At 33.8% G+C, this 21721-nt stretch overlaps 1 protein-coding gene across 1 annotated transcript in view; it reads right to left on the reverse strand.

The window, feature by feature from the left end:
* Positions 1-355: 355 nt before the first annotated feature.
* LOC115881253 overlaps positions 356-21721 on the reverse strand; it is a 28846-nt gene continuing 7480 nt past the window's right edge. Inside the window, exons 2-4 of the mRNA XM_030898670.1 lie at positions 14700-15001; positions 6966-9811; positions 356-648 (exon numbers count right to left, since the gene is read on the reverse strand). Coding sequence (XP_030754530.1) covers positions 356-648; positions 6966-9811; positions 14700-15001 — 3441 coding nt within the window. The remainder of the gene's footprint in view (positions 649-6965; positions 9812-14699; positions 15002-21721) is intronic.

Genomic DNA, 21721 nt, shown 5'->3' on the forward strand with positions numbered 1-21721 from the left:
AGGACGTGGCTCATTAAACTGATAGTTCTGTAATCAGAGCACTTCCTAGAGTTTCCCTTTTTGGGGATCATTACGAATGTTGTCTTGATCCAGTCAGTTGGTATAACTCCGGATTCGTATATTTTGTTAAAAAGCGATAGTAGCGACTGTTTTCCTTTAATATCGAGACATTTGAGTATTTCCGATGGTATTTCATCCGGACCCGTTGCCTTTCTATTTTTGCTGTTTTATAGCCTTCTCTAGTTCACCCATTGTTATCATAGGGCCTGTATTACATTGTTGTATCACATTTTCTATTCTCTCGTCATCAAACAATTCTTCGATGTACTCTTTCCATCTTCTCAGTTTATCAATGTCATTTTACAATGAGATTACCATCCTTGTCAACAAGGTTATGAGTTCTGTTGGTATTCACACCCGTTAACTCTTTAACCCTCTTATGTAAGTTGAAGGTATCATGTCTCTTCTGTAACTCTTCAACCTCCTTACATTGATTCACAAACCATGCCTCTTTTGCCGCTCGTATTTTCTTCCGAATTTCTTTATTAATAAGTTGGTACTTTTGTTGGTCTTGATTTTTAAATGATCTTCTTTCCTCCATTAGGTGCAGAATATCGTCATTCATCCAATTGTGTTTCTTCTGTTGGGCTATAGGTATATTAGATGTTGTTTCTGATACTATATTTTTAAACTTATTCCAGTGGTCTTCAATGTTGCAGTCAACTCCAAAGTCAACTCAGACTCCGAATAGAATGATATATTATCATATGTCAACTTTTGACATTTTCGCTTGAAAACAAATCGTACTTTAAACTTCAATCTAGAGGGCCATGGCTGTGTTAAAATCACGAATATTTAATCAAGGTGCTTGGAAAATTAGATTTGATAGTCCAATGTCTTTCGTGTCTTTAATCATATATCAGTTTTTCCAAATGGAACGAGGATGGCTCATTAGCATATTTCGAATCAAATTGTCGTTATGAACCGCATGTCACAATTTCAAATAAACCATATACAAAAATGTCAAAAGTTGACTTATGATTTGTCATTCTATTGAGAGTGTCATTTTCTATCAAATAAAGTAAAAAAATACCGATTGTGTCATTTAAAAAACAAAAGTTGTAGTCATTTCCGGTGAAACAGGAAGTGATATAACAATTGAACACGTCAATCAATCCTAATTTATGTCGTATACTAACATACCAAATCTCGTTTTTTTATCTGAAAAAAATAAGTTATAGGTGAGCCACTTTTGAGACGCACCCGGTAGGCACAGATCTTATTTATCTACCCGTTGGGTATTTACCCATCGTCCATATTTAGTAAGAAATAGTATCCTCCAATTTTAAATAACTAAATTAAACATATCGTTTAATTAAAGAAAAATACATTTTTGACAAAAGACAATTTAGTCAACTAAAAAAAGTTTTTCAATGTGTTCATCTTCGATATCACAGCAATTTTCTTTGATATACTCCTGACCCTCCGTGCATTTAATACGTCATATTAAAACTTTAGTAGTTGTACGTTTCTTTACAATTCATAGAACGATATCATTTTATTTTAGTATTGGTACCTATGTATATTTATAGAAAAATTTAATAAGAACTATTAGTAGTATTTCTTTCGCGCGCATTAACATTTTTATACATAAATAAATAAGTTTAGGAAGTTACACAAATCAACCAAAATTCTCCAAAATACTTTTCCATTTTGGATACGTATTTTATTGTGTCCTACATATTCTTATGACAAAAATATTCGTGTATTGATATTGTCACTGATAATAAAAGTAGTGTCAAATCCAGGGTTTATTCAACGCCAAGATACACCAAACGCAAACAAGTATATGAGGTATGCAAGTGAAAAGTAACCTACAGTAATATTGCTTGATATTACTGTACCAAAATCAGTATTAGTATTATATAGTCTGTGAAACGAATAACTTTGAATTTGACAGTTCCCGCGCGCGTTTCTAGTGTTAGTTTTATTAGGTTAACAACCATGCTGACGCAATGCCGTCTCTAATAGAACAGTCTCGGAGCGAGATTTATGACGTCACGCTAGTTAGATACTACGGATTAATAAATATGTTGTAGAATATATGGAAAACATAATTATTCCTCGTATTTTTGGTTTGTATTTTAAAAATAATATAGTTTACATGAAATATACATAATATACAGTTAATAACTTTTTTAATAATATTAATTCATTATTATTTATTGTTTTTGTTTATTTTTAATATTTTGTTTATTTTTTAAAATTATTATTCTTAACACTAAAACTATCTACATTGACTATGGCTGAAATCGTACTCCATCCCAACCTAAATCCCAAGAAAATCAAAAATTTTAGAATAATTTTACATATAAAATGACAGCGATCTTTATTTTATAGCCATCGCTGACGCCTTTTTTCTATGATATTGTATTATTTGCAAATATAAATTTTTCAAACATTGATGCTTTCAAAATATACATATAAATTTTGTGAATGCAAATAATAATATATCACTATTAGTAGATATTGAATGTTTTTTGTTAAATTGGATCGATTTTCAAATCCCAAAATTTAAAATATATTTTACATTTTACCCATTATCTTATGTACCTATTCATTATTTGTATATTGTAAAACATTTACTGCATTTGTATGGTTCATAGTTTATTTGCCAAAGTATTTATTACTATAAATAGGTATATATATATATTGTATTTATTAACTGTATATTATGTATATTTCATGTAAACTATATCATTTTTAAAATACAAACCAAAAATACGAGGAATAATTATGTTTTCCATGGATTCTACAACATATTTATTAATCCGTGGTATCTAACTAGCGTGACGTCATAAATCTCGCTCCGAGGCTGTCTATTAGAGACGGCATTGAGCTGATATTTAGAATGTCAAAAGCTGATGCCATTTACTTTTGACAATTATTACATTTTGTGTTGATTTTTGCAAGAAAAGGAAGAACTGTCACTTATTTTATTATTTTCCTTTTCTATTTCACGAAAGTAAAAAGAGTTACCTATCTGGTTCATATATTCAGGCACTCAATTTAAAGAATATCAGTAACATTTTTGACAGAGGGATTTTATATTTGCCATGTTGGTAAAAAATAACGGTCAAAATTCAAAGTTATTCATTTTACAGACTATACTACTTCAATATATTACTGTATAATATTGGTTACGTGCATGTCTCATATTATACACATTTGGTGCATCTGGGCACTGAGTAAACTGTATAGCACTAATCTGACAACTGCAAAGATTAGGATCATTATCTATATTTACATTATCTTTGGTTTATTTATATTAATACATGCATATATGTCTGATTGTCTCTAAAGTACTCTATATTTTATTACTACCGTCTATAAAAAAACGCAACGGAAAAAAAATTGGGCTAGTTTAAAATGTTATATTTTTAATTTTTTAGCAAACTGTAAACTCATTTTATTATAAAATTTAGCATTTGACTTATTATACAGGGTTAACATAATTAAGCGAGAAAATTTTCCTAAAACTGTATTTTTCGGTTGAAAGCATGAACCATAAATATTTTGTTTTTTGACTCATGTCAACACATGCCTTGGTTAAGTTTTAAGAGCAAAATGGACTTGCCACAAACATTTTGCAATTTTTTCAATTATCCAAATATCCATTATATATTCAATTATGATGTTATTCTTCATAATGACGAGGTGGATCTGGAGATTATTGTTGTGTACGATTGAATATGGTTCTCAGTATCGAATATTGTGCAAAAGTATTGATCTTGTTGAGGAAGGCCCAAATTACGAATATTCGCTTGGTCCTTAGAAGAATGGAAAACATACGGCAATATATTTGCAGCTTAATTAACAGTATGAACCGACGCGAGGTCTACAGGAAATACAAAGTATTGGAGGTAATTTGTGGTATTGGAGTATTTTTTAGAAGATCTTTGTTTGTTTGTACACTTAGTTATTGCAATTATTTTTTTTTAATATCCTTAGTTCTGTTAGAATTTTTAGAATTTAGAATGAGTGGGAGGGGGTTAATCAGTGCGAACTTACAGATCTATTGTGTCCCCCTTTCTTGAGTTATAACTCATCATACAGTCCCAGGGCTTTGACAAAAGCCAGTATCTGGGACAGTTTTACAGAGGGTAGTTCTCCATCTCCAATATCAGTCGCACCAAAGATCATGGCACGAATGTTTGTCGTCTCGGCCCACTCAGTGTTGAGGTGTTCTGGTGTTTCCCCATTTTTTCCACAGAATCGGCATTCGCCGTTTCTTCTTAGTTTCAATCTACTGAGGTGTTCATTGAGGAGACAGTGTCCTGTTAAAAACCCCGTCACAATCCGAAGATTGTTCTTACTTAAATCCAGGAAGATCTTTGTTTTTTCTTGGTCGTGAGCCCTGAGGTACTTCTTCAAGTGTCTTAGACCGTTGCAAGATTCCCATTCCAGGTTGCGGATGGAGTCTTCCAAGTTCTTGAGTTCTGCTTTTAGTTGGCTCATCACTTGAGAAGCAGAACGGTTCTGGTCCAGTTAGTGGAGTGTTCGCTCCTTTTCTAGATGGATCATTTGCTTTTTCATTGCCTTCTATCCCTTGGTGAGCAGGCACCCAGAGTAGGAAGACTTTGTTTTCTTTGACTAATTTATTCAGCGTCTCTATGCATTCTTTGACCAATTTCGAATTGATTGATACTGAGCTGATCGCTTTTAACTCAGTATCTCAAGTTATCAGTAAGTTAGTTCTGTTACTGTTACTAATATTTATTAAAACCACACACACAAGCCTGTATCGTTATTTTTAACGTTTTTTAAATTTTAATATAGAGTTCTAATCAGTGTCGATATGACATTACGACCATAGTCACCAATTCCAACTCGTGATATTAAAAAATAACATCATAAAGTAATGATGTTGACAAAATTGCACATTGTTGGTGACAAGTTCATTTCGCTCTTAAAAATTAACCAAGGCATGTGTTGACAAGAGTCAAAAAAAGCTGAGAAGGCATGGTTCTGATCGAAAAATAATGTTTGAGGAAGAGTTACTAACGAAATTATTGCACAAGGTGTCTTAAAATTAGGGTAAAAACACAACCCTCCAATTAACCCTGTATAATAAGTATACTAAAGTAAAAATACTAAAGTATTATACAAAACTGAGTTTATGAATTAAAATTGATAGATTTACATACAGTTTTCTAAAAAATCATGAAAATAGAGCTAAAAGTAAAAAAAATATAACACTTTAAACTTGAGGAAAAAATTCTCCGTTGCGCTTTTTGCGAAGACGAAACATCGGTTGTAAAATTTTATAACATCCTCTTAACTGTAGCAATACAAATAGAGTCATAACAAAATTAAAATAAAATCTTGAATATTAAGATTTTTTAGATCGGGGAAGTTAGCAACTCATTCAAAGCAGGAATTATAAAATATGATCCTGCTTGGGCTGCTAAAATCCTGATTTATCCTGCTTCAAATCCCAACCCAGCCACACCTATAAATTTTGAGCTATAGTTACTTTTATTTTGGTTGCTGACTTCCCAGTCGGCAACACATGAGAAGCAGGATCGCCAAAACTGGTTCCTGCTTGCGCTGCTATACTCCTGTTGCATCCTGCTCTAAATTTCATCCCAGCAACACTTGCTGTTTTTAAGATACAGCAAGTTTAAGTCTGATTGGTGACGTCAAACATAGCAAAACAGTAAAAGCAGGATTGATCCGCCCAATCATTTTATTGGCTACTTGCAAATTTGTCGAATTTTTATTGATGGGACGTGTCGTCTAATTTTTTACGAAAAACATCGAGAGAATATCGTTTCCCCTCTCACGGATACCCCGTAGCTACAGAACGGACAAACGTACTGTACATACATTGCAAATTAAATAAAAGCTTTTAAAAACATTTTTAAAAACAAGTTTTTATTTAAATGCTCTAAAAAGAAGAAAATAGTTTTCTGTAACACTTTTACTATCAACTTTACTATCAACAAAAAACACAAAATAACACAAATCACACTTGTGAGAACTATGAATTCAAATTCATAGTAGAAAACTTTATAAGATCTAAGTAGAAAACTGGAAAATTTGAGGTTATGGTTTGCGGATATAATAATAAAAACTCTAAAGTTACTCCTGAGAACACTTAACCTGCCTTATTTTGTTCAACTGTTCGGAATAATTATTTATGACTTGGAAGCTTATACATATTTTAGGCAAATTAAGCAAAAAAATAGCAGCCTAAGATGAAACTTATCAAATTACAAAAACATTCCTAATCTTAATTGTGCGACTGATTACCAGGAATCGATTCATTCTATTTTAAAAACGACAAGAGTGGCTGGTATGGGGTTTGAAGCAGGATAAGGCAGGATTATAGCAGCCAAAACAGGAACTTGTTTCAGCCATCCTGCTTTTATTGTGTTGCTATGTGTGATGTCACCAATCAGACTGTAACTAAGTGTTGCTGGGATAAAATTAAGAGCAGGATGCAACAGGGGTATAGCAGCGCAAGTGCAAACCAGTCAGCAACCAAAATAAAAGTAACTATAGTTTAAAATTGGTAGGTGGGGCTGGGTTGGGATTTGAAGCAGGATAAAGAAGGATTGTAGTAGCCCAAGCAGGATCGTATTTTATAATTCCTGCGTTCATTGAGTTGCTAACTTCCCCGATGTAATTTTTGTTCGAAAGATCTTGATTTCCATCAAAGGTGGCATTTTGATCAGCATCAAATTGCCCCACTTTACTATTTAACCAACCTCGTGTCTCTTCTAGTTTTTGAGATCGCAATAAAAGCTAACAGAATAGTTAGAACACGTCTGGAATATCAAAAGTGCTTTAGTTCATCTTGGTTGATTTATGTAATTCTCCATCATAACACCATCAAAGATTCCAACCTAAATCGTATAACGAAATTTACCTAACCTGCTTTGAATCTTTTGCAGTTTTACCTTTCGCGGCATTATTACTACATTGGTCTTCGTAGGAAGGCGAACTCACTTTCTCACCAATTTTCTCACCAACTTTCTCACCAGCTTTTTCCGTCGTTTTCCTCTCCTTCTCCTTCGACTCGTGACACTCGCACTTACACTCCTCCGGATTAACGTAAGTATATACAATATTATCCTTAACCATAAATTCGGGCACGTCAATGTGACCCCTCGAGGGAATCGTTTGAATACGCTTTGGTGGCTTCCGTCGCTCGGGAACTTCTTCGAAATTAATCCACGATTTTTGCACGCCTTTCGGAGGTAACGGTGGAGGCGTCTCCTCCACTGGAGGTTTTATTTCCCCATCGATAGTCTCCTTCTGTGTTTTCGTTTTACTACATTCCGGTAGAGTAATCTTAATTTTTTCTGTACACGACTCTACCGCCTTCGGTTCAGTTTTAACTTTCCCCACAAAATCATCGCAGTAGTTTTCTAAAGCACTCGATTGTATTGGTGTAGTAGATCGAGGTCTTTCTATAGAAAACGTTTTAATACTCGAAACACACCGTTGTTTCACGGGTATGATAGGAACCGCTGCTGATCGTTCTTGTGGCAACGTAGTCGGAACATAAGGCAATTCATCCTCAAACGAATCCTGTTGCAGTACGATTGCTTCCCGTTCAATTTCAAACGATCTCGTTTCAACTTGTAAAGCCAAGTTCTTTGGACATCTCACGTACTCTTCGACAGAATCACGTTCAGATTCCGAAGAGTTTAAGTCATCATCAATCACCATGTTCTTTTTAACTACCGGATTTGTGACAATACGTTCAGCACCTTCCAGCTGAACGATACTACCATCTACACCATCTGTTTCCGATTGTATTTTTGTGCTTACCGTACTGATTGTAATTGTTGTACTATTAGATATAGGTATGTGTTGAGATTCCTCTGATGTACTTCGAAGTATACTGATATCGTTTTTAGCTAAAGTGGTCGTGCAGTTTGGTCGAACTTCTTCAATCACCTCTACGTTCGTTATTACTGTTTGGCAACTAATACCTTTTTCTTCATCTCCAATCCTTTTATGTTCTTCAGGTTTTAACTTATCTTCTACGACTTTCTCAATAACAACGTCTACTTTGTCTAACCTATCACTATTATCTACCAAAATGGAATCTTCCGTTTTCTGGCTGTTGGTATTCCACTGCTTGAAATTCTCGTCTTCGTAGTATGTAGGGGAATGCAAAGGAATTCTAATACTATCGCTATTCAGCGGTTTTTCCTGTTCTCTTGATCTTTTCTCTGTGCAATTTATATTATTTACATTACCTCCCCTCTTCTCGGCTAAAGTTTTCTTAGAAACAGCACCAGATACGCAATTGTCAGTTGCGGGTTGTTTTTCTTTCGACCTGAATATAGACAGAACGGATTTGTGTCTACCTTTACTATCAATGCTCTCTGTGGAAGAAGGCGCATTCGAAGACTTGTCTCTATCTTTGCTTTTCGATCGGGTTTTGCTTCGGGAGGTGGGTGTTTTTAGTATACCGGATAATGTGTTTTTTCTTTTATGTTTTTGGGCACCTATGGATTCGGGACTAACTACTAAATCTTTCGACTTAAACAAACAAGCAAACGAATTTCTTCTAGCGACTGAAGGAGATGGAGTTGAATCTTTGTTATTCGATAATTTCCGTCTGTTGAATTTGGGACTGACACTGGGTGTATTAGTTAGACTTCTTGCTTGTTTCTTGACAACGACGCAGGTCAGTTGGTCGTCGGGCTGCTGAACTATATCTTCGTTTGGGAAAGGTAAATTCAAAGTGTTTGGTTTAATCACGTTGTTTTCTATCGATCTGAAATCCTCGTTTCTGTAATAATTCTCGCAATTTGGTTTAGCCTTACCGTCATCGTCGTAACAGTGGTCCGGTTTTAGTTTAATTCTAATGTATTTCGGCTCCTCTTTTTTAATTTGTGGAACATGTACGTTGACTGTAGGCTTTGGGGTAGAATCTTTTACCACTGGTCGTGATTTGCTAGTTTTGGCATGCGATGAAGAAGCTTTTGTGTTGGGTGATGAAGTTTTCGTACGAGATGAGGACGCTTTCGTGTTTGGTGAAGAACTTTTTTCTGTTCGGTGGGTCCTTAAAGTATTGCCAGAGGGTCTGGATTTTGGTTTCGTAACTTTGCTTTCTTCCTCCGAGTCGTCTATCGGCAAAGGACCTTTAAGAGGAATGTAAATATATTCCACACCACTTTTTGACACAATTTTTCTCGGTAATTTAGGCCGGTTAGGATCTTTATCTTCCGATTGTCTCTCAGATTTGCTTGGTTTCTGCACACTACCAGCTATTTCTATCGATGCGTTTGGTTGTTTTGGCGAACTCACGTTAAGACTTTCTAATAAAACTACGTCAGAACTGTTAGAGTTCCTCGAGGATAACAACAGTTTTTCGAATTCTTCCGAATCGCCTTTAATAGATGTGTTATCGAAACCTTCTCGACAGTCGGTCCTAGACCCACAAAACGATGTTTCTAATAGTGTTTTGTGCGGTGAGGAACACCGAGAATAAGCTGATTGTGCTGAGACTATAGAAAGATGACTGGCGTTGGACAAGCGACTCTTCGCCGAGCCCTGGCTTCCGATGCTGGAAAGGCGCGACGTTCTGCCGGATATGGAGAGGAGAACTACGTCCGAACATTGGGAATCTTTTCGATGGTCGAGGTACGATTCGTCGGGCACCGGTGACGAGCACGTTTTATCCCTGGATTTTCGATATTCGTAAGGTTCCTGGAAATCTAATTCTTCCGTTGATGATTTCAAGTCGATGGCGCCGTCTTCTTTGAATCCCGTGCCGAGTTTCGAACTAAAACAAAACCAATACCCATTTACTATATCATTAAATGCACATTATATAAAATATAATATATTGTTTTAATAGGAGTAAAAATGATACTTTTTGTGGCGAGACTGCAAGCAGTTTGACATTCTAGGCGAGGCACAAAAAGTACATTTTTTTACTCCGAATAGAACATGCTATTTCTTTAAATGTCACGAATAATTATTTAAATATTTCAAATAATATAAAAAGTATTACTAGCAATTATAGTTAGACCTGTTCGGTGTTGAGATTTGAACACCGGTGTTAGGTGTTGATGATCACGATTGTTTTTTGTTCAGTCGGTGTACCGGTGTGAACACCGACACCGGTGCTTATCTCAACACCGGTGTTCATTTCAGCACCGGTGTTTATCTCGACACCGGTGTTCATCTACAACACCGGTGTTTATCTTGACACTGGTGTTTACCTCAACACCGGTGTTTATCTCGACACCTGTATCGCGATGAACACCGGTGTCGAGATCAACACCGGTGTCGGTGTCGATGTCGATGGTGCCGTTTTTTTTAGTTTTTTTAATGTAATATTTTTTAGTTTATTTTACAGCTACGAATTTTTGTTTCTTTATGTTTTGTTTTCTATTTGTTTTTGATTAAACAATTTTTTTACTTTATAGTTGTTTATCTGACGCTTCCACTTTATTTTAGTGATATGATGATTTTAGTGACATTATTATCAGGTTTATTTTGAACTAACATTATTTCTTCTTTAACCCCTTTACCAAACACCGGTTTCGATATAAAATCCGGTGTCTTAGTCAAAACCGGTATGGAGATGAACACCGGTGTCCAGACGAATACCGGTATCGAAACGAACATCGGTGTCGGTGTCAACACCGATGTCGGTATCAACACCGGTGTCGGTGTTGACACCGGAACACCGGATAGCCTATATTTGGCCACCGGTGTCAGCACAACACCGGTGTTAAAACGGCGTTCCGGTGTTTGAAACAGGCCTAATTATAGTATTACTAGTATTACCAGTATTATTAATTATACCGGGTGCGTTTCAAAAGTGGCTCACCCCTATAACTTTTTTTATATTTTCAGATAAAAAAACGAGATTTGGTATGTTAGTATAAGACATAAATTAGGGTTGATTGACATATTCAGTTGTTTTTGGTCACTTCCTGTGTCACCGGAAATAACTATAACTTTTGATTTTTAAATGGCACCCTCGATATTTTTTTACTTAATTCGATAGAAAATGACACTCCGAATAGGAGACATAGTATATGTCAACTTTTGACATTTTCTCATATGGTTTATTTGAAATTGTAATATGCGGTTCATAACGGCAATTTGGCTCGAAATGCCAAGTGTGTGGTACCAAATTATTTACAAAAAAATGTTTTTTCCAAATATGCTAATGAGACACCCTCGTTCTATTTGAGAAAATTGAGATATGATTAAAAATACAATTTGGGCATCTTTTTACTGATCAAGACAAGACATAAAAAAGATTAGACGATCAAATATTCCAAGGCTTCTTGATAGAAAATTAGTGTTCTTAACGCAGCCATGGCACTCTAGATTGAAATTTAACATACTATTTTTTTAAAGTGAAAATGTTAAAAGTTGACATATGATATGTCATTCTATTCAGAGTATCATTTTCTATCGAATAAAGTAAAAAAATACCAAGGGTGCCATTTAAAAATCACAAGTTTCTAGCCACTTCCGGTGAAACAGGAAGTGACCAAAAAGAATTGAATGCATCAGTCAATCCTAATTTATGTCATATACTAACATACCAAATTTCGTTGCTTTATCTGAAAAAATAAAAAAGTTATATGAATGAGTCAATTTTGAGACGCACCCGGTATATCGAGCAACAATGGATACACTCGTTGAATTTGACACTTTATGTGAGTTTAATAATATATTTTCGTACTTCTGTGCTTAGGCGTAAAAGTTCTTTACTTTTATGCCTAGGCGTTAAAATAGCCTTTTTATAATGTTATCACGCCGCAACAATTAATACTTTTGTGACGTTTACAGGATTTAACAGGATCCTGTTTAACAGGATAATGTATACATGAGAAAACCGATAAATCTTATGTTACTCAACATATTTTGATAAAAATGATTATGTTAATCATTGAAAACTACTAGGAAATCAAAAGTATAAATATAAAAAAGTATCAAAGAAATAAATGTCAAAACAATATGAAGAGAGATAATGATTTCATTCCTTTTAATTCTCTGTCTCTAGTCTCTGGGTCTAGTTCTACTAATTTATAAAGTTTATCTCATTTTTCGCTTCCAATATTAAGAGAAAATAGACTAGCTAATACCTATTATAGAGTTCATATATCCAACAAAAGATTTATTTACAAAAAGGTCTGTTCTTTTAGGGTTTCCGAGTTCTATTATTGTCTCCAAACTGCCGTTTACAGTTCAGAGACCTTTTAAGTAATTGGGTAGCTTCCAGATTATCCTGGGCCACATAAAAGGAATGTTTGCATAAAAATAGTACGTTATATAGAAATTTTCTTTTATTGCTGCCTGCAGCATAAACTTTTATTTTAGTAAATCAAATATCACATCCAAATCAGGCTTATAATGCTGCTTTTTTAATTTCACATACTTATTAAAAATGTCTGCTTTCATGGCGGGTTCAGTTCTTTCATAGTAATGTATGGCAATCGCTTCTTTGATTTTAATTCATCAACTCAATGATTTTTTTCTTAATTAACCATTATGTTCCTAATAAAAATTATGAAAAATGTAATAAAGTAAAAAAACAAAAAAAAACAATAAATGAACCATGTATAGTTTAGTTTTTATTGTTTGATGAATGAAAGTAATATGCATAAAAATCAAGCAGAACGGTTATTTCAAGGGAAAACAATAACACATTTTTGTGGTAAATTATGAAGAAATATTCAAATTGTTTACTCAATTAAAGTAGAACTCAAGAAACTGGAAGGCTCCATTCCTAACCTGGAATAAGAATCCTCCAACGGTCTAAGACACGCTAAGAACTTTCTCAAAATTTACGATCGGGAAATAATAATTGATATAAGTAAAAACAATCTTCAGATTGTCGCGGGTTTTTTAATAGAACACTGTCTTCTCAGTGAACACTTCAGTAGATTGAAACTAAGAAACAACGGCGAACGCAGATTCTGTGGAGAAAATGGGAAAACATCAGAACACCTATCTGTGAATACGTCGAAGCGACAACCATTCATGCCAAAAACTTTGGTACGACTGATATCGGAGAACTATTCTCTGTAAAACCGTCTCAGATACTGAGACACCCTGAAAATGTATGATGAGTTATAACTCAAGAAAGGGTACACAATAGATCTATAAGGTCGCGGTGATTAACTTCTCCTTACCATACAATCTACATATGCCGAAAATGGGTCTCATATTAGACATTAAATGATGTGAAAAGTTCTTCATCTGTGCATGAAAAGTTATGAAAAAAAAAATGTGTATCAAATTCAATTATGTATAACACAACCAGTCGACTTATGATCGCTTATATGAAACTCTGCGCAATTCGGATTCTGAGCTCCATTAATGCTCCGTATACAGGGTGTTTCAAAAAACATGTGCCATCTCTCGTAGGAAGATTCTTCACGTAAAAATAAGATTTATTTTTCATATCAACATAGGTCCGATTCTGCTTTGTTTCGTAGCTACAGGGTCTTAAAGTCTTAATAATCTTTCGTTTTATTATACTTTTCTTCCAAGTACTTTTAGTGATTTGAATGAAATTTTGTAGGTAAAAGTTAGTATAAGTGTTAAATATATTAATGCTAAAAAAGTGTGGATAAATTAATCAGGGACGTGCATATGGGTTACCACTGGAATATTTTGAAAAAAGAAACATGTGCGCCACTGACTCTTTTTTCTTTTGATATCAAAGTTATTTTGTAGGCCGTTTAATGCCTATTAAAAGTTATCTCTTAATATTTTGTCGAATTCGGCTTCCTTGATGAGATAAACGGAATTTTACTAACCACAATTAATAAAATTGAAATAAAAATAAAATTAATAAATTACAGATTTTACCTAATTTATTATTAAATATTATTACTATTAGTTCCACCCACAGCAATTTCAAATAAAAAATTAATGGTATTTAAAATATTACAAAAAATCTAATTTTAAAAAGTTTTCAACATCCTGTAACTCTAAATTTCCATACCCATGTTTATAGAATTTTTTTTTCATATTTTTTGATAAGGGATCAATGAGTACTTATTTAAAATTTTTGCAAGTTATTGATATTAAAAGTTTAAAAGGTTCCTATTGACTTGGATCAAGGCAAATTAATAAAATTGCGTTTATCTCATCAAGGAGACCGAAATCAATAAAATATCGAGAGACAACTTTTGATCGGCATTAAACTACTTACACTATTTCGCTAACAAGAGAAAAAAAGTCAGTGGCGTACATGCTTTTTTAGAAAAATATTCCGGTGATAACCCATATGCTAGTCCCTGGTAAATATGTCGACACTTTTTTAGCTTTAAAATATGTCGCATTTATAGTAACTTTTATCCTCAAAATTTCATTCGAAACGCCAAAAGTATTTGGAAGAAAATTATAATAAATCGAAAAAATATTAAGACTTTAACACCCTGTAGTTACGAAACAAAGCAGAATCGGACCTATGTTGATATGAAAAATAAATCTTATTTTTACGTGAAGAATCTCCCCACGAGAAATGGCACATGTTTTTTGAAAGACCCTGTATAAAAAAAACTAACGAGTCTGGTGGTCTACCTGACTGCATGTGTAAGGCACAGCAAATGAAGCGCGGGTAATAAAAACTAGCGTAGTAGATTGTGTGTCTAATGAATAGGCTGTGGTCATCTGGAACTAGTACTACTTACGTTGCGGCGTCGATGTTGTCGAGAATCTCCCTTTCCGGCGAGCTGTCTCGACTGTCATGATGGGAAGAGCTGCTCGCCCTGGAAATGTCGATCCTCGGTGCAGTCGCATGTTTCACGTTCGCTTTATTGTACATAGAAGAATGGGATAGAGACGGCGATATATTATTGTTGGACATTGGACTCGTGATACTGTTGCCCACCTGGTGGCCTTGGCCCGGCAGACTCAATTTCTTCGATGACTTCGGACTGGTCTCCACTTCGGATATGCTCTGAAGTTTCTCGTGTTCTTCGAGACTGTCCATCTGTAAGAAGGAAACAGTTAAATAGTCTCGTTTTCTTTAAATGATCATTTAGCAAGCAATAGCATTATAATTTAGATCTAAAACAAGTAAGTTTAATCTACAGTTTATCTTCGGATTGTCTTTACAAGATGAAAAACTTTTTTATTATTGACATTTTGAGAAATATGCATTCTTCATAAAAATGTTTGCTTGTCCTAAAATGGTTAATCCCGTTTATACTTTTCGAAATTTCCATACGGTTTCAGGGAAAATTAAGAAAAACATGAAAATAGTGTTGAATTTTAAACCTTAAAAATCAAAAGGCCTTTCTATGGTAATATAAATTCGATTTCATTCTTTGATAGATAGCACCATAGATAGTTATTATTAATTTTGATAAATGTCACATTCTTTGCGGTTGATAAAGTATCACATTTTCCGATAACTATCATCACCCTTTCCATATGTAAAAGATAAAGGATTATATTATATCCGTATTGTAGCACAGTTTTAGACAACTTCTTTATTTTTAAGACTTTGATGGTCAAGCATCAACAAAATATTCCTTATGTTTGGACTAAATTTTCTCGAAAATAAAGACAATTTAAAATTCCCTTACTATACGGAAATAAACTGAAATTTTGTGATTACAGTGATATATAATTTATATGGTTTTGTAACAAACTGCTCGCTATTTTATGGCAAATGGTGAAGGTATGCAAACCTTAATCAAGCCTTAATCAAAGCACGTGTACTTGGAATTTTGGGTTGTGGCTTAACAGACAGGATCGGGCTAAGCCTTAGGCAGGTTCCTGAAATATAATATATATTTCTTTCAGCCACATACCCGCTTTACCCGACCCCTGAGAGCGACCCGAAAGTACAGCGTCATAGACTCTTAAGTCATTTTTTAACATACACATTATGTTAAAACAACCAAACTTTTAAAATAGATTAGAAGTGTAGAAAATTAAGTTTAATTGTGCATGTTTTATATTAAATAACCTGTATTGATATTAAACTTGCTGTCTTTAGGCGATTATACAAGATTTAAAGAATATTTTGTTTATTTTCGTGTGCCGATTACTAGGTCTAATAAAACGGGTAGTTAATAATCGGCACATATGACGGTTACTGGTGCATGGAAGTGAAAATTATAATTTTATATTGATTAATTAGTTTGGTTAGTATGTCTAGACCTTATCTTTAATTATGTTATTTTAAGCAGTAAGAATATGCATACAGTCTCCGTTTTACCATTTTGTTTCAGGATTTTAAAGAAAATATATGTTAATTTGAGATGACGAATAGCGGGACATGGGAGTGACGATTTCTGGTATTATCAGGTAATATGTAAGAAATCTTAAATACCCCGCAGATAACATGCTTAAAATGATTGAAGATGTTAATAATGGTTTATCCATTAAGAACAACTTTGTGAGATAAGGTTATTGTACAGTCCCTATCGCTATGAAAATCGGACCACAATCCGTTTTAAGCTTAAAGCGGCAGTTTCAAATATTAGTTGTCTGATAGCAATTAAATTTTGTATAGTGGAAATTAGGCTTCGATAGTTTTTACTACGACTTCCTGTTTCACAAGATAATCATTGATTTCGTATATTTTTTGAATAATTTATTAACCGAGTTTGTATTTTTTTATAGTCCATTGGCTTAATGTTCCATAAACATTCATTCTCTTCATACAATTCAATTAGTGTAAAAATTTGTTCATCCGAGAATGCAATGCGTTTTATATTTTTCGTCATTTTATTTTCGTCTAGTATGCGACTGCGATAACAGAACTAGAAGATCTTCTACTCATCGCAATACAGTACAAGCTCGATAGTTCGACACCAGAAAAATTAAACTATCGTCGAATTAATGAATGTGTCGAATAACTGGATTAGCTGTGTAATGATTCTACATAATGCAATTTGCACCCAAACTGGTATGTACCTAACTGCGACTAAAATAATAATTTTGACAATATGTAACCAGTAATGTAAATTTTAAGGGTCAACGTTTAATGTTTCCATTTTGTTGAAAACATAATAAAGCTATAAACAAGCCAAAATTCAAGGAATCACGGAGCAAACGATTTAAATACGTTATATGTACGCAGACGACGAAAGACAACTGTCGAACACTGATTGCTTGCGTATTTGTGTCGAACTATAGAGCAGCAATTTTATATTTTTGTCGAACTACAGGGTTTAGCCCCGATTCGGAAAAACGTCGAAATAGTGGGCATGTTGAATTATCGAACGTCGAACTATCGAGCATGCACTGTAGATGCTATAACAGACAACTGCGATCGCAATTGTATGATTCACAGTTGGCAGTATAACCACGCCTACCTAACAGTCGGTTCTATGACAGTTGACTGCCATGCGCAACTGCCGCTTAACAAAGGAAAACATCTTAATTAATAATATATGGATAATAGATAAATTTCATGCCTCTCATTATATCTTTCCGGAAGACATATAAAGAAGCCAAAGCAAGAGTAATGATATATAAAACAACCCCAGAGTTTCCAACTGGCAAAAGAGTACGACATGACAGGGCGACACGATATCCCCAAATCTTTGTCCAGCAACACCAGAAGAAGTCTTCCGTCAACTAGACTGGACCGACAAAGGATTAAAAATAGATGGTGAATATCTTAGAGATTCGCTGATGACATAGTCCTCATTGCCAATAGTCCCGAAGAACTACAAACACAAATTAACGAACTAAATAGAGCCAGCAATAAAGTAGGTCTCAAAATAAATTTACCAAAAACTAAAGTAATGTACAACGAACTAGTGGACAGAAGAGACATCCTGATAAATAACACAAAACTGAAAATATTAGAAGAACATATATATTTGGGACAACTAAAACACAGCTCGGGATCTCTACTACAGGTAATCTAAAAGAAAAATCAAATTAGTATTGAGTACTTATAGAAGAAACTTAACCATATTCAAATCTAGAATGCCACTTTATCTAAAGAAGAAAACATTCGACCAATGTGAACTACCAGTCATAACCTATGCATCCGAAACCTGGACACTTTTAAATGGACTTTATAAGAAAACTGCAGGTCGCACAACGCTCAATGAAACGAAATATGTTGGGGATAACCAAGAAAGACCGTAAAGGAATAGAGTGGATACGACAAAAGACCCAGGTAATAGATGTCCCCCCCCCCTATCCACAGAATAAAATCCCTCAAGTGGCAATGGGCAGGACATCTGACAAAAAGGACGGACAACAGATAGACCACAAAAATTACAGCATGGTACCCACGAGAAATTAAGAGACCTAGAAGAACACCAAACATGAATGGGACCATGATATTAAGAAATTAGCAGGGATAACTTGGGCCCGCATAGCCATCAATAGACAACACTGGGTCCATTTACAAAGAGAATATCTAAATATGCGAGGGGGACTACACCATAATTGGAAATGGTTGAATAAGCTGAGAATGGTGGTGATGGTGATGATAATGGTTCTAAAAACTTCTTTTATACTCAGAACTTTTTATTGTACTATTTCAATACTCAAAAACGATATTTCGTAGGTATGTTTCTATTTTTTTTGTCTTCTTGAAAATATAATACATGGTATAAAAAATATATCACGATAAAATTTGAATCGACAAAAAACATGGTCATCATATATTTTTCTAATCATTTTATAGGTAAAACTCATCAACTAGAAGGTATATTAAAAAGAAGAAAAAATCAATAATTTGACGTGAATGGGCTGGGTTTGAAACAAAATTATCCGTAGCAGTTAATTTTCCGATAAGAAAACAATCAAGGCTTGAACTGGCTTTTTCTCTTCCGTTCTCTATGGAGTTCGGCATAGGAGGATAATAAATTAGTTTTCCTGCACACTTTATCTTACTTTAGTGCTTCTCTGTTCAACAGAATCATTTTCAACAAGTTTTGTTGAAGTCTTATTTTTGCAGAAAAAAATGATGGAGTAGTAAAAAGAACGATCGTTAAGGGTAATAGACGGAAGTACATTATTTAGCACTTATTTCACACAAAAATGCATTTATCCAATAATATTTTTTTAAGGAAAAAACAAACCATTTTGTTTTAATAAAAACAAACTTTTGGACTTATTGTTTTCTGTTGACCTATTCTACTGCTCTGGATTAAATTCTCCAATAGAATTCTTTTTACAGTTTAGCAACTTGGACACTGAACCATAAGCTGTTTAGCAATGCCTTATCATCACCTAGTACGGAGCGACCAGCAATGATTGAAATGATTGGCAATACTGCGTGGGAGAATTTTAAGATAAGTGACCGTTACTGATCAGGGGTGCATATACGGGAGGGGTAATGGAAATAATTACCCCTTCCAGAAAGAAATTTATATAAGTACTACAAATAGTTATAGTACAATAAATAAAATATAATAAAATGCTTATATTACAAATAATACGTCGCGTTGTAATGTGACAATTTCAAATGTTAATAAAATTGCCGAAAAAATGTTAACGCGTAAAGGAGGGCGTAATTACGTGGTTACTGGGTGCAGTAACATTCAATAACTCAACTTTCCTGGATATTTAACTCTCCCGAAACAACATTTTATAGCTTCACAGCTTCTCATACCGATTTGTTCAACAGTAAAAATGGATTTCAGCAGTTCGACGAGACAAGTGCGTAAACAAAGTACCCATTACATAATCAAAAAATTAAATAGATATACCGGGTGCGTCTCAAAAGTGGCTCACCCCTATAACTTTTTTATTTTTTTTCTGATAAAACAACGAGATTTGGTATGTTAGTATATGAGATAAATTAAGATTGATTGACGTATTCAATTGTTTTCGGTCACTTCCGGTTTCACCGGAAATGACTACAACTTTTGATTTTTAAATGGCACCTTTTAAGTCAGTCAACTTTTGACATAGTGACTCAAAAACAAATTCTATTTTAAATTTCAATCTAGAGTGCCATGGCATGTGTCTTTTCCTGGTCGATTAAAAGATGCCAAATTGTATTTTTGGGTGGCTCATTAGCATATTTGGAAAAAGCATTTTTTACGAATAATTTGGTACCACACACTTGGTATTTCGAGTAAAATTGTCGTTATGAACCGCATGTTACAATTTCAAATAAACCATATCCGAAAATGCCAAAAGTTGAAATATGATACGTCATTCCATTCAGAGTGTCAATTTCTATCGAATAAAGTAAAAAAATACCGAGGGTGTTATTTAAAAATCAAAAGTTGTAGTCATTCTGGAATATTTCCGGTGAAACCGGAAGTGACCGAAAGCAATTGAATAAGTCAATCAATCCTAATTTGTGTGATATACTAACATACCAAATCTCGTTTTTTTATCTGAAAAAATAAAAAAATTATAGGTAACTAGCCATTTTTGAAACGCACCCGGTATACTATGAGAGGATAAAATAATTTGCAATATTAATGGTATACTATTTTTAATCAACTAGTCTTAAATAGTTTATGAATATCTTTTAAAATTATAATTATGTACCGAAGTCCCCACTAACAAAACCAGTGCGTAAAACTATGCTCGCTACTGTAGTTAAACTCATCTAGAACGTTTTATATCTTGAATAATAAACAGGGTAGTAGAGTTGTAGACTCACTATTTAAACCCGTGTATTTGTATACCTATGCCGGTTGTTTACAATATTCTCCGATGGTGGCGTTTAAAATACGAATTGAATTATAATGAGTATTTAACTCGCACCCAATAAATACTAAAAAAATAAAACTACATTTAAGGCTTTATTAGTTAACGATAAAAATGCACTGCATACATTGTTTGTTCCTTAAAATATACAGGCTACGTTAATATATAGGTATAGGTACATAGATAAATCGGTTTTGTTTGAAACTGGGTTAGGACTAGCTTCATGTAAGATCAATAAGTTTAAAAATAATGCTTGCACATATTTAAAAGACCCGAACAGACTATGCTTCTTCAATACCGTAACTTTTAGAAATATTAATGAACTTTGAATAAGAAAATCGTCTAAGTATAGCTATATAACAAATGTACTTACTTTATTTTATACACAGCATCTTTAATAGACAATAATTTCATCAGCTAATTTTTCTAAAACATTATTCACTCATGTCAACACATGCCATGGTTAATTTTTAAGAGCAAAATGAACTTGTCACAAACATTTTACAATTTTTTCAATTATCGTTACTTTATGATGTTACTCTTCTTAATGACGAGGTGGCTTTGGTGATTATTATTGTTGTGTGCGATTGAATATGGGTCTTAGTGTCGAAGACATTGATCTTGTTGAAGATGGTCGAAATTATGAATATGAAATGAACAAAATTCTTACAGCTTTAGTGTATATTAATAAATAATATTTCCTTGCCTTTAGCTGTGTATTTTTTCTAATTTCGAAAAATTGAAAGTAAAGAAAAAAAATAAAAGTAAAAAGAAAATTGTTTTTTTCTCACCGATACGGCAACCGAACCAGCTCCTGGACAGCCCAACTGATGAAGGGTAGGCCCAGAAACCGGTTGTGGAAGTGGAGCTTGGTTCCCCCCTTTACGACAAGCAAAACAATTTTCTTTTTACTTTTTTTTTCTCTGCTTTCGATTTTTTGAAATTATAAAAAATACACAGCTAATGGCAAGAAAATATTATTTATTAAATTATGAATATTTGATTGGTCCTTGAAGAAGAATGGGAAAACATAAAATTTATTTGTAGTCTCATTAGCATTATG

The sequence above is a fragment of the Sitophilus oryzae genome, unplaced genomic scaffold, assembly GCF_002938485.1.
Source record: "Sitophilus oryzae breed Bouriz unplaced genomic scaffold, Soryzae_2.0 scaffold_170_pilon_pilon, whole genome shotgun sequence".
Classification (NCBI taxonomy): Eukaryota; Metazoa; Arthropoda; class Insecta; order Coleoptera; family Curculionidae; genus Sitophilus; species Sitophilus oryzae.